The following is a 23,289-nucleotide window of genomic DNA, read 5'->3' on the forward strand; positions in this document are numbered from 1 at the left end:
CCTGAGCAGGTTACAAAGGGGAGGTGGCTGACTTTTTGTCCAAGAACTCTCCAGTCAGCCTGGGTTTGTACAGGAGGCCTGTGCTGATGAAAATACCAAAGCTGGATGAGTCTAAAATGGCATCGTGTGGTTTTTGGTGGGGATATAGAAGTTTTGATTCGCAAAGATGCTGCACAGTCAGTGAAAGCTTGCTTTCCTGCTTGGATGTAAGCATGGAAGACAAAAATGAGTGTCTGTTTTGTTTAGGGATGTTTTTTTCCTTAAGTAGCTCATAGTTTTGTGGGCTTCAGCTAATGAAATCCAGCTTGGATTGTTTGCTTGGGAAAATTCCTCCAACTACAGGTCCAGTTATCTAGAGCTACCAGATCTGTTCAGATAGTTTATCCTGCCAGTATCTAAGAAGACACACAGAGGAAGCATTACTACAGCAAGAGTGGAAAGTCGGTTACACGGAAAGGTGTTTGTAGTGGTGTGTTCACCGTACTGGCAGAGCCGGTGCTGAGTGACACCTGTACAAAACTGATCAATCTTTGAACTATAACTTGTTTCACTATTCGGAGTACATAAGAGTTAAAAAAAAAAAACCTTATGCTTAAACATTTTTAATTGCACTAAAAAATACCCTGTGTGATGTCTAGGCATTACAGTTATCATCCCATGTTCTCTGAATAACGTAGGTCCTCTAGTGAAAGATATTCCAGCTGAAACTCACTGCTCCAGCAGAACAATATTGACCAAAATGGGCTGTCAGATACTTGCCAGTGTCAAGACGTACTCCCATTTTTGTCGCTTGCTCCTGTTTACGCAGTCCGCGGGGCATCAGAGAACGTATTAGTCATTATGTGACACAGCATGTGTTGTAAAGGACTAAAATATCTGCGCAGAGCTACAGAAAGGCTGTATGTAATGTTGCCTACATTAGACATTAAAATATGCTGTGTTATAACTTGCATCCACTGATGCATTTCTTTTCCACTGGAGCTATTACTTTTATCATGACAGTAACTAGACCTTAAAACAAATATCAGCAATGAGATTTAAAATGCAGAAAATCAGTTAATGCTTACAGTTCTATCGGCTGTTTAAGTCTATACGTGGCTTGCACAAGAACTGGTATATTGTGATGGAGATGCAGCTTAGTGCATGTAATAGATGGAGTATAAAAACATGCCTATAGACATGCACTCTTTCATAATGATGGACTCATGGTTATTATGAGATCTAGTTGTTTTACTTTGATTATGTAATTAAAGCTTCAAGTACAGTACTGTGTTGACAACCTTTTTGATTCATTAAGGACAGAATTATTAACTTTCAGTTCCTGGTTCTCATTTGTAGCATGAACCACACCAGGTTGGTTTGTTTCTTTAAAAAAAAACAAAGCAAACGCTTAAGTCAGAGGTAGTAAACACTGTCACTCCGGTAGTGGTGCATAGTTCTCGGGTAAGAGCTGGATGCTTTATCTGGACAGCTTACAAAGCCTTGAATTTCTCCATCTGTGGGACGCAGCACCCCATGCACCAAGCTGTGGAACTGCCTTGAACATCTCTTTCTGCTGGAGGCAAGAGAGGAGGTGTGCGAGATGACAGCCTCACCCACCACTTACGGGATCTCGCCGCATAGTCCCCTGTCCCGGCGCCACAGAGTCCTCCATGCCCTCAGACTAGCTTCACCGCTCTTGTCAGCGTAGATGCCTGGTGTAGGGTCTCCTCTGGGACTCGCCCATGTCCTGGTATCCTTCATCGTCATGTTGGTCCTGCTAGCATCCTTTAAAGGCGTTGGTTTAGCTGGTGATGCTGCAGAGGGGATTAGATTCCAGCCAGGACTGTGAAGATGCCCGCGCTCCAGCACTGCCTCCTGTCCTGGGCTCAGCATCTACGCCTCCCCTGGGAGCAGAAGCGGCTGGGGCACCGCGGGCTTGCCTGTTTTGGGGACTTGCGAAGAGTGTGCCGTGTAGGTGAGGGGACTCTTGTCCGAGCAAGCGATTCTGGTAACTGCACGGTTTTCCTTGTTGGCTGTAATTACTTGTTGCTTTTACATCTGAGACAGAATGTTGTTTCTAAAAGGAGCAAACTGTAACTAGGTCCCCACTGGCGGGTTTTTTCGTATTAACAACACATTTACATTTTTTTCCCCCGATTAAAGGCATGGAATGTTCTGGCCCTGGATGGCAGTAACTGGCAGCGAATTGACCTGTTTGATTTCCAGAGGGATATTGAGGTATAATTAAGTGACATACAAACCCATTTTTCTTGTTAAAATGTAATTACAGCCTAGAATGGATTAATACTCCCAGCGTAACCCTTTTTACCTTCCCTGGAGATAGAAATCATTAATTTCAGTTCTTCTTAGCTTCAGGGAGTCTTTTAAAGTCTTGGCAATCCATTCAGCTTTTGAAAATGGACAGAATTATATATCTATATCAAGACTTGCTGGCAGTAATAGAAGGAAAGTATTTTTGTGTGTTCTGAAAACAAAAATAAGTAGAATAGGTACATTCTTGTGGAAAACTACTGCTTCTGTATAGCAGAATTCAGGCTACTTTTCCTTTCACTCAAAGAAATGTTAACATAGTGCTGACTTAGACCATTAAGACTGGATGTCTTTTGAAACATGGCCTGCAATATGTCTATCCTTTCCCATCTATCTTTAATATCAAAAATTAAAATGTAAGTGAAGGTGGTTCAGGGGGACGAGGTCAAAATTGTTCCTAAAAGATGCAGCTTTGGAAATGCTTCATTGTAGCTGTCCTAAATCTGTTAGATGTGGACTACGCGGCACTGATAGGAATGGACGCTGTTGTCATGCTGTTCTTAAAATTAAAATTACATTAATCAGGAAAAGGGACGAGGAAAAAAAACCCTTAAGTTTCTTATCAGAGTGTTATATCCTCTTTAAAACATGTTGGAGGAGGGAGATAGGGAGTGTATCGTTTTAACTCGTTATAGACAGAGGCATAAACCAGATGATGACTGAAGAGTCACACCTCGTGGGAACCGGTGGGAAACACACACGTTATTTGTGGAGGAAAGAGTTAAAATAATCGCTTTCTGCCAGCCGGGTATCCAAGCAGCTGAGACGCACGGATAAAGGAACAGGCCTGTGATACTGTGACTTCTGCATGCTTGCAGGGGTCTAAGTGGCCTGAGGCTTCTTGAAGGAAGTAAATGGTGTGATTTTTGTTCTTGATAATAAATACTTTATCTCTTACCGTGCCTTGAAAGTTCTGGACCCATATAATTATTTGCTTTCCTAGAGGTAGAGCAAAGTTACCGGTGGTGCCTGGTTTGTGGAGGTAGCAGGAAACGTGGACAGAGCTTGCTCAGCCTTGCTGCTGTCGTTGGTCTGTGTAGGAGGGAGAGAGGCAGGAGTGCTGTGAATACAAACTAGGCTTTTCTCATTCTTGAGTGGTTTTTGCATGGTTTTAATGTCTCTTTGTTCTCTAACACCATTCTATACATCAAACACATATTCTTGCATAAGCACAGACTTCCCCTTTTAAAACAAAATGCTTGAATATGTTGGACCTGACCTAAAAGTACCCGCTAGACTTTCTGCTGTCCTGAATGTCGTTTGCTTTAAAGGATCGTAAATCTATCGGTTGATGAAAATTCTCTGTATAAACGTGTTTGAATCCTCTAATTCAAGCATATGAATTCATAGGCTTGCTAGAGGAATCGCAAAAACACGCGGACTTGTTTCAGGTTTTCCAGCCCTTCTACACGGATGTGCAGGTCGAGCTTCAGCCCTCTGTCAGCCTTCAGCCCGGGCAGCGCTTCAGCAGTACGCTGCGGCCGTAGAGCTGCTCCCGTAGCCCCTGAAAGCGAGTGGCCAGCTGTCGCCAGAAGCCCGTGCAGAGATCTAGTTAAGCTGGTGCCCCTGTTTTCATTGTGGTATTACGTTGTACCGAGCCTGGTGCTTGACATTTTTTTGGACTGGAAAAAGATTATAGGAGAGTATCTTCATCGTCATAGAGGCCTTAAATGCCAACTAGTACTTGAAGAACCGAGTGATGTTCCTGTTCTGTGATGAGCAACCGCGTAGACTGAAGTAGAGGGGAAAGTTTTGAATTTCTGGACACTGATAGAAATATTCTCTCAACGGTTTTTGCACCTCATTCACAGTGAGAGATAGCTGGGTAAATGCTAGCTTGTAGCAGGGTCTTTGGAGGCTTCCACTGATTACAAATTTGAAATTAAAAAAGCATTTTTCTAGATTTTTCTTGAACACAAATGTTTGAATCCCTTTTTCTGTGAGAATAAAACTCGTGGGCTGCTTCTGCCTCATCTCTGTTTTGAATAGAAATTTAAGTATATCCATTTATAGTACATTGACTGTACTTATTTGTAAATCTTACCGCCCACGTTGTAGCAATGGCATGGCTTCTTTCATCTTTCTTGGGTAGTCTGTATCGATGTCCAGGAGCTCTGAACTGGAGGAAATTCCTCAGTCATTAGCCTGAGTGGCTTTAGGTAATTGTTCCTTGTCTCTCCATCTTCAGAAGCTGAATAATTCTCCCTCTCCCTGCCTTAGATTATTATCGTGGCATTTTTGTTTTCTTAGCGCTGTTTTACCGAGAATAACAAACTGTTGTTAATCTGCAAAGTTTTGAATTCAACTTTTTGAATGATCAGGTCACTTTTGGATTTTAATGTAACTCTTTCTGTCTCCGACAGGGCCGAGTAGTTGAGAATATTTCTAAAAGATGCGGGGGTTTCTTGCGGAAGTTAAGCCTGCGTGGCTGTCTAGGAGTGGGAGACAATGCGTTAAGGTAGTGGTATGGCTTCTTTCTGCTCTTAACTGTGATGTAAAGGATGATTCGGTTTCTACAACCACAGAAGTTTGGAATAATTTATGAACACTTTGGAACTGAGATCTTTAGCCTGTGTGTCTAACTTAAAACATCAAGAGCGGTGACATATAAGCCTTTTTAATTTATAATTTTTTAACTTCACACAGTAGCCATTTTTCTCAGTTCTCATTAGAATAATGCCAGCTGCTGCTACAGGCTAAGTAGTAATTGGCACTGAATTACAAGCTTTTGCCTTTAGGCTGGGAAATCCCAAGGCAAGATATGGGGCAACATAAATTATTTATTTTATTTATTTACTTACTTATTTTGCTTGAGACAACTTTGTAAAATTGAATCTGATGTGTTATGGTTAAAACAAATGCTGTAAAACATCTGGAAATCCATTGCCTGAAAAATACTGTTTTCCCTTTTCTTTAATAAAGGACATTTGCACAGAACTGCAGAAATATTGAAGTATTGAACCTGAATGGCTGTACCAAGATCACAGATGCGTGAGTAACGCTCTCATCTCTGTTTGCCCTGTCATCCCCTTTTCTGCATGTACCATGTTATATTCTCAGTTTCCTTTTTAAGGGAAGGCCAGGCTTGTGCCTGCAGTAGATATTATAACGCATGTCATCTGAAATGTATATGGCTTTGAATAAATCTATGGCATGAGTGTGTCTTGTATGCTCTCTTTCAGTACGTGTACCAGCCTCAGTAAGTTCTGCTCTAAACTCAGGCACCTTGATTTGGCTTCCTGCACTTCCATAACCAACCTCTCTCTGAAAGCACTGAGGTAGGAGTCAACAACGCTGACTTTTGCCCCTTGATTCCAGATAGCGTGACCCACCATTGCCCCGTGTGTCTCGTGTGCCTTGGAGGAGACTGACACAGGCTGAGGTGTAACTGTGATTAGAGCTCGGGCATTCCCCAGCAGAGCTCAACATTCACACGTTGTGCCTCCTGGTTTGCCCAGACGGAGGAGGAGGAGGATTCAGTAAAAGCTGCCCTCGACCTTGTTTGTATCGGTCCTGATAGTTATTAGCAGTAGAAGAAGAATTATATTCTGTTGAAGTCTCGGAGGAGGGATTTTGGGGGAGACAAAAGTCTTAGTCTGCCTTTTTAAAGTGCCCCTCGACCTTGTTTGTATCGGTCCTGATAGTTATTAGCAGTAGAAGAAGAATTATATTCTGTTGAAGTCTCGGAGGAGGGATTTTGGGGGAGACAAAAGTCTTAGTCTGCCTTTTTAAAGTGCTCGTTTACTAACAGTCAACTTCTTCATTGTAAGTGTACCATTGTGTACTTAGCAATTGTTTACATAGCTAGAAGGTGAACACCAGCATGTGACTATTTGTCTTTTTAAACTGCTTAGGAGACATATAACTGCTTAAATCTGCTAAATGGAATTGCCAAGTAATCTAGAAAAGGAAGGGACAGACAGACATTGGTGGGAAGATATTGGGACAGAGAAAAGGAGGCAAAAAAAACATTAAAGGTAACAATAGAGGCCAAGCTATTAAAAAAAAAAAAAATTCAAGTGATATACCAGTGGAATAAAAGAAAATACAGGAAAGCTGTATCACGGGGAAAAAAAACTGGAGGATGAATCTAGGTACCAGAAGAAAACACAGATTTGAAAGAACAAATGAATGATTAAATTATTTTTGTAGCTACATTAAAATACTTCGAGCCTGGTTTTTCCTTCCCTTGAGGGTCTTCATCCTTGTCTCTCATTTCACACGGTCAGATTTGTGCTGCAGCATCTTAAATACATGACAGCGTGTATATCTCTCCCTAATTACAAATTACACTTGAGTGTTACTCCGACTGGCAGCTATTTGCAAACGCAAAGTTACACCTGGGAAGTTAGAAGCAGCATGGCAGAAATCGACCCTATTTCTGGTGTTCGTTGAGGGTGGTTTGGTTGTATTCAGATCCGGAAAGCCCATAGTGTCTGTCCTCGTGTAGGAGCTGGGAGGTGTCCAAAATGGGATAAATCGGTGGTCTTTTACCCTGCTTTAGAGCTCCTGTTACTGCCTCTGGAGAGCTCTTCGCATCTGGAGAAGATGTTTGACAAGAGCGTTGCCCGTGGGTGTGGGGGGTGCGGGTGTACGTCTGTGCTCATGTGGGTTCCAGAAATGGGGATTTCCTAGTTTCTGCCTTGAAGCAGGATTTCTTTCCAAAACAAAACCCAAGTTTCCACACGCTTTTCCTTTCACCCCCAAAGTGAGGGATGCCCACTGCTGGAACAGCTGAACATCTCCTGGTGCGACCAAGTGACTAAGGATGGCATCCAGGCTCTGGTGAGAGGCTGCGGTGGACTCAAAGCCCTGTTTCTGAAAGGCTGCACGCAGGTACGGCTCTATGGAGAGTGCTCAAATTGAATAATAACAGCTGGCGTATTCCTGCTGTAACTGAAAGTGTGGGGATGAAGTATTGTGGATTTTTCTATTTCCAGAAATGTTACATTACTGAAATTACTCACAATCTGTCTGTTGGAGATTAACTGCTTTTACTGAAATTCTTTAATAGCTTTGAGCTCAGCGTGAATAGTGGGACAGTGAACCAATTGCATCTCTAGCTGTAGAATCATTCTTCTTTTTTCCCCATCGGGAACATATTGAGCAAACTTTTATAAAGAGGAGATAACTGTTATTCATGGCTAAACCCATCCGTTTCTGAAGGCTCAGAAAATTTTAGAAAGCGTGACAGTACTTTCATCTGCGCTGGTGACTGAATTTCCTCTACGTGTCGTTTGGATCTTCTAGTTAGTCAAAGAGAATCACTGTGTATGTGACTCCTTGAAGAGACATCTCTGCAGCCGGTCAGGGGCGTAGTGCTGTTCCCTCAAGTACATCGTATAGCTCTTGAGCTGTAACAGTGCATTTTGAAGAGGCTGCAGAGACCGTGATGCTTGTACTTTGGAATATATAAATGCTGCACTAACTCTTACAGCTGAAAGGGGGGGGGTTGCCCCCATGTTATACTTTTTGTTATTTAGACTAACTTCCTTTAATCTTTCTTTACTGTCTTACCCGGTGAATCATTGAAAAGTTTAATATGTTAAATACTTCCCTGTATTACAACTTTGCTAAGGACTTATATCAATTATGAACTGGGGCGTGGGGAACATCAACCTTGAGCGTTACTCTTTTAATGAGCAAGAGCTCCTCGCAAAGCTATTTCACAGAGAACGTGGGGCCTAATTCTTATTTTTTTTTACTTAAGTGGGCTGGGGTCTTTTTGATGTGGACAGATAGGCTAGAAAGGAGGAGCAAACGTGTATCTCAAATCTTGTCCTTGAAAAAGGAGAGTAAAACTGACCCTGCAGGAGTTGAAACCTGTGACCCAGAGACTCCCGAGAGTTTAGGAGCCTCAAGGTAGATCTGGAAAATGATCTCTGATCTGTTAGGCCCTTGTACCCGAGCACTGACAGTGCTTATTTGTTTCGGATTTGTTTTGTTTTGTTTTTTTCTTGGGGGTAGGGATTCCTTAAGTATGAGTCAATAAGTGCCACTTTTGTCTGCTGTGTATAGATAAACAGCTATATGTTTTTATTTTGCAAAAAGCATATTTCTCCTGTGCGTGCACACAGAAAGTCCTGAAAGGTTGTTACGATAAGCTCTGTTAGGCTGTACCCGAGCATTGACAGTGCTTATTTGTTTCGGATTTGGTTTTTTTTTTTTCTTGGGGGGGGGGGTTCCTTAAGTATGAGTCAATAAGTGCCACTTTTGTCTGCTGTGTATAGATAAACAGCTATATGTTTTTATTTTGCAAAAAGCATATTTCTCCTGTGCGTGCACACAGAAAGTCCTGAAAGGTTGTTACGATAAGCAAAGCAATAATACACTGGTTATGTGCACAAAGCAGTAATATCCTTGTGTGCACGAGCCAGCCCAGCTGTAAGGGTATGAGTCAATAAGTGCCACTTTTGTCTGCTGTGTATAGATAAACAGCTATATGTTTTTATTTTGCAAAAAGCATATTTCTCCTGTGCGTGCACACAGAAAGTCCTGAAAGGTTGTTACGATAAGCAAAGCAATAATACACTGGTTATGTGCACAAAGCAGTAATATCCTTGTGTGCACGAGCCAGCCCAGCTGTAAGGGCTATAGTCAGTAGTTTTTTCTAAATTTATACTACTGTTGGATTTTTAATACTTGAGATGGGTATACATGGCTGTAAAAATGACTTGATTAAGGGTAGAACAATCTCAGCCTATTTTGAGAATTCAGGTCATAGAAACAGCTTGAGTTTCTAGTAATTTATGGAGTCGTGAGTAATATTGATGGCAATACATCCTTGTTATCAATTACTTGCCATCTGTTCTTATACATTTAAGAATAGCAGGCTTTTTTATCATCAGAAAGCAACCTGGATATGTTTGTGCTCCTCACATTGAAATAAGACTTTTTTTTTTGAGTTCAGTATTGCAATATAAAAACGGTGTTCCTTACAGGCCCTCACTAGTGAAGCGCTTCCTTAATTCCTGTAAATAGTTTCTGATTTCACTACTTGCTTTGTTAATTACGCATGTTTGATCAGATCAGCTTTTCTTTAAATCAGTAACTCAGTGTTGTGGGTCTTTGAACTCTGTTCCTGAAATGTTAAAAAGAGGGGGAAAAAAAAAGGGCATGTAGTTATTGCTGTGTATTTTGAGATTGCAGTGCGTTGCCCTCCTCCCCCGTAGGTATCCAAGCCACAGATGCTTTATTGTTCTCAAAGCTTTATTTTGAAGGTTGCTTCAAGTATTAACAGGTTGCTTCAGTCTCTGAATTTTTCTTTCCAGCTTGAGGATGAAGCCCTGAAATACATTGGTGCACATTGTCCCGAACTGGTGACTTTAAACCTTCAAACATGCTTAGTAAGTACAGCTTCCTATGATTTCCCAACTCAGCCATCACCGTGCATTTAGAGACCATCCCTAAGCAGAACCATGCAGAATGTACTTCATCCCAGAAACGTCGTCATCTGTGCAGACAGGGCAATTGTAAATTTGCGAGACTCTTAAAAACGGTTGATGAAAAACAGCTTTTTGGTAGCGTCCAGTAATGTTGGATAAGCCCCCGAAACAGTGTTAGAGCATTCAGTTTGTCAGAATTGTTTGCCTCTCTGCCCTGCCCACGGGGCTTCTAAACTCATTTGCACGACTAGCTGGAAAAATTCTTTCCATCGGGCTGGAGCGTTTGCGTGGTGATCTAGCCAGGCGGTTCCCCCGGTCTCTTCGTAAAATTGAACCAAGAAGTGCAGTTTCCCTGCACGGAAGGGCTCTAAACCAGTTATTCTGCAGTGCCAAAAATGTATATTTATGCCAAAAAAAGAAATCAGAATAGGCTCTTTGTACATACCATCATGCAGTTAGTCTGACACAGTGAGTAACTGGGCAGTCTCTTCCTTTTCCACGGAAGTGGGCAAGGATTTTGGGGGGCTGCAGGGCTGTCCTTTCCCACTCCGGTTTAAGGAGCAGCTTTACCGGTTACTAGACTGGCTAGAGACCGGTGCCCATCTGTCTGAGACTGGGCTCTTGTGGAGGAGGAGCTGGACTGTTAGCAAGTTCCAGACCTGCGTCTGGGGTCTAGGGAAGAGGCAGGAAGGGGAGAGGCAAACAGGCCGAAGGGAGAAGAAAATTAGTGAGGTTCTTGATCGCCTTAACTGAAAATACCAAGTTCTACTCAGTTTCTTCAACAGGCTTGCTGTTTGCTATTTTAAAAGAAGCAGTGCCAGTCCCTAGGTTGGTGCTTTTCCGTGGGAATTGAGTCTGGCTGCCTCTGAAAATCCAGAACCTAAGAATTAAGTGAGGTTTAACCTGGTCCTCCGGCATGCACGGCCTCTGCCACCTATTGTCCCTTTTTCCCCTCATCCCACTGCCTGTGTTGCTCTGGATCCCGTGCGGCTCCTTGGCACAGCCACGCTGAGTCCCAGCCCTATGTGCTCACACGGGGAAACATCTGGAGCAGATTCGTGCACTGTTGCCATCCCAGACTCGTGAGCAGAGCACGCGGGGCTGGACGGGACCCTGTGTGTCTGGGGACGCAGCGGGTCGATGGAGCTGCCGCGCCACGGGGTGAATTTAACATGATCTGGGTTGTAAGCCTCTCTCTCGCAGTTCAGGTTTTGGTCCCAAACCACTGAAGTGTATTTTTTTTAAAAGGCTGTTTGTGAAAACAACCTGCTGCTTATTTTTGTGGGTAACTCTGACTGTTAGGTGCTTTCTTGTCTTGAGTTTCAGCCAAGAAGGTCTTTACAAGCAAGGGTTGCAAAGGAAGGCAGGAGACCGAGTCTAGGCCTTCCCCCATCGCTCACGTGGCCCAAGCTCAGAAATGTTTCCACGCATGTGGAATCACTTTCTGAATGTTTACAAGTCACTTCAACGTGGCTTATCCCGTTTCAGCTGCTCCAGTGAAATATTTGAATGCATTTTTGGGTTGAAAGCAGCATAACTTGGCCTCAGTTAAGTGCCTGGTTGGAAGTCTGAGAAGGAAAATATGCAGTGCCTTGCACCTCCACCTACGTTGTTATGGCTTGTGATGTTGTTATTGTTTTTCTTGTAGCAAATAACAGATGATGGTCTCATTACAATATGCAGAGGATGCCACAAGTTACAATCCTTGTGTGCTTCAGGCTGCTCTAACATTACAGATGCCATCCTGAATGCCCTGGGACAGAACTGCCCAAGGCTTAGGTAAGTTTTCGCTGCAGTTACCCGAGCTCCAGTGACCCGCTGCATGTTGAGCAAAGGATCTTGGTGACACGGTCGTGTAATATTTGAGCCATTTTAGACTCTGAAGGTCTTTCTGAAAGCGCACTTTTTGTCACTGAGCTTTTTCCAGGCGTTTGCTGTGGGATGATCGTAGTTTTACCCAAACTTCTGGTTTCTAAACTTGCACGAGTAAAACAGTGGTAAAAGAGCTCCGTGCCGTGGTGGTGAGCGCTGCCAATAGGCTCGCTTAGCAGCAGTCTCCTTTTGCACCATTGTGTATCTACTTTTGTTCTTTTATGAAAAACAGTTGAGGTTAGGTTATTTTTGTACTGAGAACTGAAAACACATTTAAACAACATTGTTTCCTCTTGGCATGTGACATTAACAGGGTTTTCATGATGATTTTGTAGCAGATGGAATTTGTGCTTTCACTCTGCTTGACAGAGTGGGCTTCCAGCGACATCTCTGCAGGTGCTTGCTTTTTTCTATTTTTTTAAGACTTTTTTTTCCCACTGGGACAGGTTTCTTCAGGAAGACTTCACTATAATTCAGAAAATGTCTTTTCTTTCTGCACCTGGCCAGTTTTATTATCTGACACCTGTAACAGCTGAGCGGCCTGTTTTAAATGGCATAAAATACATGTCTTCTGGGGAGGGGAGGAAGCCACAACTGTTTTCTGTGATAAGCTCATTTAAAGAGTTGTGGGTACGAAGTGCAGCATACAAATGTATGGAAACCAGTTTTGAAAGAGGAAGGTAGAACATTATTTTGGTTCCAAATGGTTTCTGTGTTTATGTTCCGCTGCAGCTCTACAGCATTAAGCTGCATACGGTAAAGTGCATAACACACTTCAGGCAACTTGGCTTTCTGTTCTGTAAAGGTAGCTAAACGTGTTAACATTGTGAAGCAAACCTCTGTAGAGCTGCGGTAACTGTCTGCCAGAAAGTTTATCTGTTGTCACAGAAGCAAGCAGTTCGCCTCTGAGAAGACTTCAGACTCTTCTGTCGTGGCATTAAATATTTATTCTTTCATGCCCGTCTGCCAGGTTGTCGTGTATTACACCCTTTTTCACGATGAGATCTGTATTTTGGGTGGAAACCAGAAGAGATCACTTGGGGAGGTTGTGGATTGTCCAGCAATGGAGGTTTTTAAGAGCACCTTAGTCCAACATTTGTCGGATTAGACCTCCCTGCCTCGTAGCAGGGTACGGACTGGATGACCCTTGGAGTTCTCTTTTAGCCTGACTTCTTTTCTTCTTTCCCTGTGACCTACACTCAGGTATAGAGGGTGGATGCTCTGTGCAAATTATCCTCTCAGAGAGCACAGCCTAAACCGGGTCAAACTTTTCTGGGTTGCTGGAAGCTTTTAATGAAACACTCTGAAAAGCAAAATGACTCCACCATGGTTATTATAAATTCTTTCTGTGCAGAATATTAGAAGTTGCAAGGTGTTCTCAACTAACAGATGTGGGCTTTACCACTCTAGCTAGGGTAAGTGCTCGTTTCCACTTTTTCATCAAGTAGCTTTGCTTTCTTTTCGTGATAGATATGAACAAACAGTAGCTTTCTCTTGAATGTAGATTTTTGTAATGCTTTCGATCTCAACGTTGGAGTGGAAGCTAAGTTGCAAAAATTAGGTTGTCTGTAATCTTTGGCACTGTCCTGACCCACACATCTAGGAGGATGTGCTTCCAAACTACATGAAATGTTAAATACTCGAGAGTTATAAACTTTACTGTTTGTTTTTTTCTAGATTAATCTGTGTTCTATACAACTGACCCTAAATTTAACCTCCTTTTACTTTCTATGAATAAAAAAACTCAGTGCCTTTAAACGAGTGAAATTGCTAGATTTCCTTTACTATGTTTGGTGGTGTTTGTAAAAAAGCAGCGAACTTTCCTTTCAGTCGTGATGTTTCATGGAGGAAAAACCTTCATTTTTTAAAAAGGACTGTTTTCATTGTGGTTGTGTTTATATTTGCTGTCTGAACTTCGCACTTAGCTTGTGTGTTCGATCTTTTGTTTGTTCCTAGAACTGCCATGAGCTTGAAAAAATGGACCTGGAAGAGTGCGTCCAGGTAGGAGGTGCCACCTCTGGCTGTTACTTTTTTTAGCACAGTCACAGCAGTGTGGAAAGATCGTGAAAAAGTGGATTGTCAATAAATCAGAACTTGATTTAGAATCCTGAGCAAGAAGATCGGCTATATTTGGATAAGAAAATATTGCTTTTGTAGTTTGATCCTTTGTTCATATTTCGTAGTAATGAACGCTACTGTAAATAATAAAAGAAATCTTTAATAGTAATAGATGTGTCCTGAAGGTCACGTCATAGATGTGTGAATTGTGACCCTTGACACAAGATAAAGTCCCAGGGTAAGATCTCTGCGCATAAGGCAAGGCAAGGTCTGTGCTGCATATATTGCTAGAAATAATGGAAGTTACCTGTTTTGAAAAAAACATAGCCAGGTTGTTTGAACAGCAATGATTTTATAGAGGACATGGCAACAACTTGAAATAAAACTGGGGTGCCCATGCTACCATTAGCCTTCCTCAAAGGCAGTGGGATGTAATGTAATGAGTCTGTTATTGCTGAGTCTGCAGCTGTCTTCACTAGCTTTAAGGAGGTCTCTCGTAGGTGGCTGCACGCTGTTCTGTAGGGTATGTGCCGTAAGCTGATAACCATCTCAAGGTAGCGTTTACAGGGGAAGACAGCTGAATTTACTCAAGATCCCATGAAACATCTCGAACCCGAAGGTTAGATTTGAAATTGATTCAGATAAAGACAGTGGAGGTAATAGGATTTTGCTTCCTGCCATGAGAACAGCGTGACCCCAGTATTCTGTGCTTCCTGATGTTTACAGGGCAGAAATTCAGGCGATCACAAGAGGAAATTACAATAGTCCAGACAGGAAGTGATTTAAAGTTAACCCAAAAAAGGAAGAAGAAAAATCGGGCTGTGTCCTTGGACTGACTGCATTGAACAAAGGCAGCCCAGCGAGTTCCCTTCCGAATGCTTTTGGATTAGAAAGCCAGTGTGCTGAGTCTCTTTCTTCCTGAAGAATAAAGGGGAACAGTTCAGCAATCCACCAAGGTGTTGGCAGGGGATTTGAACACCTCTTGTACTTTCAGAGACAAACATTTAGGAGACACTGGGGTGTTGAAGAGGTCTGCTCACTTGCTTTTTCTAAGTGTGAGCTTATTTCGTGAGAGCTACTGAAGGAAGTTCAAAAAAACAACAATACCTACGTCTTAGTGGTCCTTTAAGGACATCAGTTGATTTCTGTGAGGGAGCGGAAGAATCCGTACATCTGAAACTTGGTCACACAGGAGATGAGTTCCTGAGGGGCTGAGGAGAGTGACTGTGGGGAACACTGTCATGGATAAGGCAGAAGTTTGCAGTTTTTCTTTCATGGGGGGGGAGAAAAGCCCTTGTGCAAAGCACCCAGCGTGAAAGGGCTTTTTCTTTTTTTCCAGATAACAGACAGTACGCTAATCCAGCTTTCCATACACTGTCCACGGCTTCAGGTTCTGGTGAGTATAAGTGAGACTTTCAGCATTTTCTTTCTATAAACAAAGGGATCTTAAGCAGTGCCCGTGGGGATTTGTCTCTTTGACTTCATAGACATGTTGCGAAGGCTTGGAAGAATTCAGCTAGAAACTTGACCCTGAAGAATCTATTGTCCCTCCCCTACCGCTAGCATTAATCGTGCGCCAGGCACCCACAGCTGCCTGAAAATGAATTCTAGGACACGGGATTCTCCTGGTACCAGCCTCTGGCTGTCCTCAGCAAGCCTAGCAGAATCTGTCTACAAACTGGGCTGTCAGTCCATCTGTAGGAGAGGAGACTGCAGCCCTTATCACCCGTAGTATGGAGCTGGGCAACTGAGACCTGGAAAGCTTGTTGGCTCTGGAAAGCAATGTTCCCCTTGGTCTAAATTTCTGGGAATTTAGTCTCGGTCTCCTCTGCATCCCTGTGTGTACTGCTCCGTTGTCATTGTGAGAGAACCTGTCCTGGGAGGTGGGGGGGATGCAGTCAGTGGGTTCCCCTGTGCAGCCGTTCCTTCTGCACGCTGTGCCCCTCACCAAAGCAACAGGCTGATGCTATCTCCTAGCTCGAGCCCCGCTTCCTCCTCAAGAACTTTTAAGATGCAGCCCCCCCCAAAAAAATGTACCAAGTAGGTGACGACGTATTTCTGCTGGTTCTTAGACCCAGTGACAGGGTCCTTTCCATGATTTTACAAAGATGGTTTCTTCGACAGCAGAGATAAATACTCCATTTCTGAGCTGTCCTGTCTCCTGGCCCTGTGGGTCTCGCCTTTCAGCAGCAGCCTTTCCCACTGCACTTCAGCTATGAGTCTTCCCCCTGCAGGCACGTTAGCCGTTGGAGGCCCACGGAGCCCGGTGCCTGGAGCCTGAAACTCAGCAGCGGCTCCAGTGCAAGGAGAGACTATAGACCTCCAAAACGCCAGCGTGGCAAACCAGTCCAAACTTAGGAAATGCGGGCCGTCTTCTCACTCGTCCCACAGTGCCCCCCGGCAGGGTGTTGGCTTCTGCTTTGCCGATGGCAGAGGCCGCTAACTTGCTCTGTTTGGATGCAGAGTTTGTCCCACTGTGAGCTGATCACGGACGATGGGATTCGTCACTTGGGAAACGGCGCCTGCGCGCACGACCGCTTGGAGGTGATCGAGCTGGACAACTGCCCTTTGATCACGGATGCCTCCCTGGAGCACCTGAAAAGCTGCCACAGCTTGGAGAGGATAGAACTGTACGACTGTCAGCAAATCACGCGGGCAGGGATCAAGAGACTCAGGGTAAAAAAAAAAATATATATATACCACTAAGGCTGTGACTTGAACGCTTTATCCAGTGGGGAGGAGGGAGGGCTGAGGTTTCGGATTCCTCGTGATCTGGTGCTCATTCTTAAAAGTATTGTGAGAACCATAATCTATGGAGTTGATAGCTGTCCTGCACTCGGAAGTTTGGATGGGGATGAACGCTAGCTGGCAGGGAAGAGAGAGAATTGCTGCGTCCACTGAGTAGCAGCAGAAAGGAGCAGAGGAGACCCAGCGTGCGAGTGCTCATTTTACAGGCGCTCTTACGTGACAGTGCTCTGCTAAACGGGGGACCAAGAGTTAGTGCCACAGCAAATGTGTCGAATGGCACCTCCCCTCGACTACTTCATATGCTCGGCGTAGATTGTAGTGCACTTCCCACGTAAATAACTCAAGCTAATCCTGTCAGTCAGTCTGCTGTAGGGAAGGCTGCGTGTCCTTGTGAGTGGGACAGAGCCAGGGCCGCTCTGTCACTAGCTGCCGCTCAGCTGAGGCACTCCGTGTCCCAGCGATTCCCTCCCGAGTCTGTTTCTCCATCTGTAAAAGAGGAGCGATGATAACGTTTTATTTGCAAAGAGAACACGGATCTGTACAGTTAGACGTTGTTCTGTTCCCCACAGCTACCACAGGATTAATGGGGAGGAAAGAGCATCATTTTTTCTTATTCCCTCTGTTTTCTGGTAACAGAAAGAACTTGCTAATCCGCAGTCTGTGGGGAAATCACGCTGGTGAACTGAAAGGGTTCGACTCCAGTTCTTATGTGTGTGTTAGTTTGTAGTCTGAAGGCAAGTAAGCCAGGCCTATTTCCACTTCTCTTTGACTCTTGCACTGCCACTGCCCTTGTCACTTCACACGCTCTGTTTGTCTTTTCAGACCCATTTACCCAATATTAAAGTCCATGCCTACTTCGCGCCTGTGACTCCACCTCCTTCGGTCGGGGGCAGCAGACAGCGCTTCTGCAGATGTTGCATCATCCTATGACACTGGAAGTGGTCATCCTCGCAAACTGAGTATTTAATTACACTTGTAGAATTACGGTGGACACCAGTATCTTCAAGGAAAGCGATGCCAGTGTCATTTGCAAGGGCCAGTGAGCAGGGCTGTGGTGCCAGGCCCCTGTAGCCACCCATACACATACATATACACACCCCACCTGTTCCAGCAAACCGATGAACTCTGCAGTATGGGAGCTGGAGCTGTGTTGGCGTTTTCTGTAGGTGGATTGGTATAATTCTGAACCATTCCTACTGGGCATGCTCAGATGAAATCATTGCGGTAAGGAGGGGAGGTTTTTGCGAACCCAGAATGACTGTTGCTGCTGTTGAGGTTGGAATAGTAACTGAAATCCTTCGAAATGGGGAGAGGGGAGAGGAAAGGAACATGCTTTAACCCTGCCTCCGTTGTCTGGAAAGGGGGGGGAAACCAAACCTGAAAATCCCAAGAAGCTTTGTGTCCATTTTTCAGTGAGGGAGTGAAACAGCAGCTGTTGTGAGACATGATTTACTTGTGCTTCTCTACTTCCCGTTCCCTGCTGACCACCCTGAGCATGCTCACATTGAAGGTTCATCTGTTTCTTCTGTGTTCTGTAGCATCGAGCTCAGAGGCTTCCTAGATTGTTGTGGTATAGCTTGAAATCTGTAACGTCCGGCTCAGTTTTTTACCCTCCCTACATCCTGCTTTTTTTTTTTTTTTTCAGATTTTTAATTTAGTAATTCTGCTTTTTTTTTTTTTTTACAGATTTCTAATTCAGTAATTTTTTTTGAGATTTACCAAACAAAAGTTACGAATCAAAATTTGAAAAGTACTTTTTACCATTAGAAGCCTGAGCCCGTAATGACCTGTGACCTGGATTTCTGAAAGGCAAGTGAGCTGCACTACAGTAATTTTTTTTGAGATTTACCAAACAAAAGTTATGAATCAATAATTTAAATTTGAAAAGTACTTTTTACCATTAGAAGCCTGAGCCCGTAATGACCTGTACGGAAGATTTCTGAAAGGCAAGTGAGCTGCACTACAGGCTAGGCTCTGGTAGGCTTCTCGGCCTGTTTTTATCAGCGATTGGGTGTCCGAATTTGGTTTGCATTTCAGGTTTTATCCCAGTGACAAGAATATAACTCTTGGTATAGGGGGAAAAAGTTATAGTCTCTGTTCCAGTGACTGTAAGTTCCCTATTCCTGCTGTCCCTTCCCTCCAACCCTTCGTCCTGCCCCCAAGGAAAGCAAAGTAGGATCTTCTTGCTTGTTGCCCTGATCAAGAAATAATGACTCGCTAATGGACGCGGGAGGAACAGCAGGCCTGAAAATACGCCCTCAATTATTGTCACGTTGTTGTACACTGAGGCGCGAGCGCTGGGTGATTTTGCTGACTTGTGCATCTTCCGCAGGTAAGTGTCTTGCCCCAGAGAAGGAACCGTCTGAATGAAATGGGGTTTGCTACGTGCCGGTCCCTCCCAGCTGTCAGGGCGTATGTTCGTAGCACCTGGTTTTGGGGCATTTCAGGCAAGATTAGCCCAGGTGCTTCAGAGGAGTGTGGACAGCCCGGGCCAGCTCTGTGAACTCCCGGTTCCTTGCTGCTGGCAGTTCCAGGTGCCCAGTATGAAACCTGTGAACAGATGGGCAGATGCCAAGGGTTTAATGGGGCAGAACTCGGTCAAACTCTAACAGGTTTGTGGAAGACGAGCTGACGTGTAAGTAATTGCGCTCTTCCTGCTGTCTGCACCCCGGGATGGAAGGGAGCGCGCGTGTTTATGGATGGTTCCCAGCTGACCGAGACAGAGAGGAGCAAGTCTGTTTAATCATCCTAGCTGCCAGCAGCCAAGGAAGTGGTGCTTCACCTTTACGCTGAAGAATCTCACGGTGGGGGAAGAGCGGGGTGCAGCGCGAGGAACGGCTATGTCAGGGTCCCAGGGGCTTGTTTTTTCGCTGTGGGTTTGCTTTGAGGACGTTGTGTTGCTTCCCAACCCTCTTATCGCTGAGCTATTCGGGCAGTCAGAAGGGTCGCTTAGTACCACCGAAGCTCTATCCCCTTCATCTACAACTTCAATTCCCCCAACCCATCTGTGTATGCTTGACAAAGTCTTGCAGATGCACGGTCTGCTGGGAGGAAATCCAGTATGCTGTGTTTAAAAGGATACTGTCAATTCCTTTCCTGTAGATTGCTTTTAATCCGTTATATTTATTCAAATCCTCTTTAGCGCTGTGAATTCTCTCTCTCTCCTCAACGGGCACGTTCCTATACTTCCTTTGCAGAACTCCTTTCTCCGATTTTTCAGGGTGGCGGAAGATAATGGCGCTTCCCGTGGTAACGGACTGACTCCGGCCGGGCGTGCGTGCCTGGGGCAGCGCCCGGCAGTCACAGTGTTTGCACAGCTCTGGGAGGAACGCTGGGTTTAGTTTGTACTGTGGCGGGGGAGAGCTAAAACGGATTTGCGAGTCGGGGCGTATGTAGCTGGCTGATTTCTTTGTGACAGAGCAGAGTTTTCAAGGGAAAACTCAAGAATACAGAACCCAAAGCATTTTTTTTTTTCCCCCCCCCAAACAGGGTGACAGCATTAAGGTAGCTCAAACTACTTGACAGTGTCCTTTTAAGTCAATTATCCGTCTTCAAATGGACTCTTCCTTATGTTTGTATTTATAAATACCAATAAACACCATTTTCCAAGCCGTGTCTTACTGGAGGAATACCTTTGTAGAGCAAAAAAAATAAATCCTCCCGCAGGTGGCAGCGTACCGGGCGTGGGCTGCGTTTGGGAATGCCGTTTCTGCTCCGCGTACGGGGGGCCCTTGTTTCTGCTGGGCCGGTGCCCAGCTGAGCCGGAGCAGCGCTAGGCGCTGGGTCAGGCGCGGGCCCCGGGTTTGATCCGGCGGCTGCCGAGGGCATCGAGCGCCGAGATTCAGGGCCCGTCGCTTAGGGGAGCATCTTCGTACTGTCGTTTTGAGGGGTAAGCGATGCAAAACGGTGGCTCTGCTGAAAGGTTCAGCGAGGAGCAAGCCCTGACTGAAAATCCCGTCGAGTTGCAAGCTCCCTACTTGTGCCAAACGCGTCTTTTCCAGCCTCTGCACTAGATTAGCTGGACGAGGCAGGTCAGGTCCTTGCTTTGAGACCGTGAGCCGTTCTCTATGCCTTGGCCCGTTCCTTGCCCTCCCTTGAAAACCCGCGTGCGCCCCAGAACCCCGAGGTGCCTCTGCAGAAGTCGTGTCCCGCAGCCGGCAGAGCGGAGGCCGGGCTGCGCGTGCCCACCCCGAAAAGCGGTGTTCCGCCGTCACCCGGGTCCGCCCTTCGGCGCCTTGCCCCAGCCGTGGGGCACAGCCCCGTGGGGGCTGCCCTGGCCTCCATCTGCTCTTGGACATGACGAAGGGACCTCTCTAGCGAAGTAGCCTGAGGCCACCTGGGCTGGTGCTGCTGAGGTCCTCCAGGGAGGCGTTGTGAGGAGATCTAATGCAACCAAAAATGAGGCTTTCCTGGTCTTTCGAGACACGCAGCAGCACTTTTTATCCCAGTTCTGTGACCGTTCCCCATGAGGACGTGGCAAGTGTAACGTGCTGTCACAATGGTTATTTAAAACAAAAAACTTTAAAAAAAAAAAAAAATCCTATTTTCTAAACATCATTGTCATTTCCTTTTTGTTTTTGTTTTAATTTTATTTTACTCTGAATGTGTTGTTCATGGCTGGCCCATGGTGTCATGGGTTTTGGGTCGGGGTTTTTTTGGGGGGGGTGGATGGGAGATCAGTATGACAAGGTTCTTCGCTACAGTGTCCCGTGGTGGGGGTGTGCCCCGAAAACAAGGTTTAAAACATCTTGTCCTCTTCTGCTGAAGGATCGTGTGGTTGGGGGTGTCCTTTTGGGGTTGGTTTTTTGGGGTTGGTTTTTGTTTTTTTTTTTTCTATTTTGCTTTGTTTTCTGGCACCCAAGCAAGCTGGCCGAGGTTTCTGCTCGCTCTCGGTGCCGAAGCCTGGCAGAGGCACCCGGCTCCGCTCCGGTGCCGAGGTCCCTGTGCTGCAGCTTGGGGGAGTTGCAGGGGGCCAAAACAAAAAAAAGGGGGCGTGGGGGAGAAGCCACTTTCCTCTTCCATTCAAAGCTTCAGGCCGTGCTCAGCAGGCAGCCTGTGCCGCCGCCTGCCCGGCCCCTCGCCCCCCCCTTGGCTTGCACCCCCAGGGACCCTTCCCGGGGGGCTGGCCGAGTGCTCGGCAGACGTGTGTGTCTGTCCCCCCCCCCGTACAGAGGGGACATCTTGGCAGAGGATCCCATCGCTGGTGACGCCTCGTCGGGTCCCCTGGCACCGTCCTGCGGCTCTGGCTGGCGCGGTGGGCCGGGCGGCTCGGCGGAGCTGAGCTTCGCTGCAGCCGGCGGTACGTGCTCTCCGTGCCGGCTGGGCTTAACTCGCGTGGAGGTTTGGATATGAGATTTGATTTGTTTTTTTTTTTTTAAAGAGATGAGGAAATACATCCCCTGCTCTCGCCAGCCGGTGACACCGTGGGGCTGGCCAGCCCCTGCCCTGCCCCGGGAGGGCACGGGGAGGGGGGGGGCCGTGGAAATGCCACCCTCTGCCAGCCATCCCGCACCCCCCAGCACCCTGCCGTTCCCCGGGGGCTCTTCATGCCGCAGCCACAAACCTTCCTCCACCCCCCAAAGGTGCATCTGAGCTCACCGTGGCTTTTCCCCGCTGGCCACAGGCCCCAGCTGTTATCTCAGCGTCTGCTAAAACGGGATTATTCCCCCTCCTCTATGCAAACCCCGAGCGTTCGGTGTTCGCGCCCTCCAGCTCCCTTCCCATCTCTCTGCTTGGCCCCGCCGGCGCGGGGCCCGTGGGGCGGCGCCGGGCGGGACCCGTGGGTCGGCGCAGGGGCTGCTGTGCCCGCAGACCCCCGTGCCGGGGGGCAGGGCTGGCCGCCTTGGTATTTTTAACGCATTTTTAAACTCGGGTGGGCTCACGACGTCTGTTCGGTCTGATGTACTGGACACACGAGCTGGAACCTTGTCATACGCTCCCTTGATTATATATATATATTATAGAGAGATCTGTAAAATATTATTTTAATGATATTGTAATCTGTGCTTTCCCTGACACTGTGTGGATATAATAATGCCATTAACTAAAAGTAAATATATATATATATATGTAGCTGAGTTGTCCCTTGTCTGTGTGATACGCTGCACGCGGGGGCAGCGAGGGTCCGGCGGTGGAGGGGACAGTCGGGAAAGGGCTGGTGGGGCCGAGCTCTGGCTCCCCTCGGCAGTGAGCGTTTCGGGGAGGGTGGTGGGTGTTTCCCTCTCCCCACCAGCAACGGGTCCACGGGCCTGTGTCTGTCTCTGCCCCCGTGCTCGCTGCCGTCCCCCCTCTCTGTGTTTGCCGACACCCTGATCTCGGACCCGCTCTGGGGGATGTCCCAGCTGCGCCGCCCCAGCGTCCTCCCTGCTCCTCGCCCGCGTCCTCCGGCTCCCCTTGGTCTCCATCCTTCCTCTCTGGGGAAACCTGCCGCCGCCTTGTTTATGCCGAACCCGTCCTTTGCCCTGCAAGTCGTTTCCTCCCGAAGGCGTCCCCCGTCTCGCTTCACCACCCGGCTCTGCCCTCCGCGCCAGCAGCGGCCGCGCCGGACGGTGCTTGGGGGAAGGACTCGGTGTTAAAAATAACCCGTTCCCCGAGCCAAAACGCAGAAATGAGGCTTTACCGGGTTTTGCCAGCTGGGGCTGCCCTGGGCGCTGTGCCACGGCCGGCTCCGTCCCTGCGGGGTGGGACAGGACCTGCTCTGCCCGGGCTTCCTCCGTGCTGACCCAACGGCTGCCGGGGGCTCTCTGGGGAAGGGGGGTGTCCCCGGTGCCCGGCCCCGCTCCCCAGCCTGGCCCAGGGGCTGCTCCCACCCCACAGCGGGTGCAGGACCCCCGGGGACCCCTCGCCCAAACCCCAGCAGGCGCCGCAGGGCCGAGGGACACGGACGGCACTTCATAGTATACAGGCGCGCGAT

General features: G+C 46.6%; 1 protein-coding gene and 1 long non-coding RNA gene across 2 annotated transcripts in view; both read left to right on the forward strand.

Annotated features, from left to right (window-relative positions):
• The window catches only part of FBXL20 (F-box and leucine rich repeat protein 20), a 41,619-nt gene extending 23,575 nt beyond the window's left edge, over nt 1-18,044 (forward strand). Inside the window, exons 4-15 of the mRNA XM_009274849.2 lie at nt 2,146-2,220; nt 4,677-4,771; nt 5,236-5,304; nt 5,496-5,591; nt 7,023-7,149; nt 9,585-9,659; nt 11,347-11,477; nt 12,925-12,985; nt 13,527-13,571; nt 14,968-15,024; nt 16,092-16,304; nt 17,199-18,044. Of these exons, the coding sequence (XP_009273124.2) occupies nt 2,146-2,220; nt 4,677-4,771; nt 5,236-5,304; nt 5,496-5,591; nt 7,023-7,149; nt 9,585-9,659; nt 11,347-11,477; nt 12,925-12,985; nt 13,527-13,571; nt 14,968-15,024; nt 16,092-16,304; nt 17,199-17,306 (1,152 nt within the window). The 3' untranslated portion in view covers nt 17,307-18,044. The remainder of the gene's footprint in view (nt 1-2,145; nt 2,221-4,676; nt 4,772-5,235; nt 5,305-5,495; nt 5,592-7,022; nt 7,150-9,584; nt 9,660-11,346; nt 11,478-12,924; nt 12,986-13,526; nt 13,572-14,967; nt 15,025-16,091; nt 16,305-17,198) is intronic.
• A 171-nt stretch (nt 18,045-18,215) lies between these two features.
• On the forward strand, nt 18,216-20,031 carry LOC103895298. The gene is made up of 2 exons (XR_657356.1): nt 18,216-18,708; nt 19,574-20,031. It is a non-coding gene; the product is annotated as an uncharacterized LOC103895298 (long non-coding RNA).
• The last annotated feature ends 3,258 nt before the right edge of the window (nt 20,032-23,289 follow it).

This window comes from Aptenodytes forsteri, unplaced genomic scaffold, assembly GCF_000699145.1.
Source record: "Aptenodytes forsteri isolate BGI_AS27 unplaced genomic scaffold, ASM69914v1 Scaffold640, whole genome shotgun sequence".
Classification (NCBI taxonomy): domain Eukaryota; kingdom Metazoa; phylum Chordata; class Aves; order Sphenisciformes; family Spheniscidae; genus Aptenodytes; species Aptenodytes forsteri.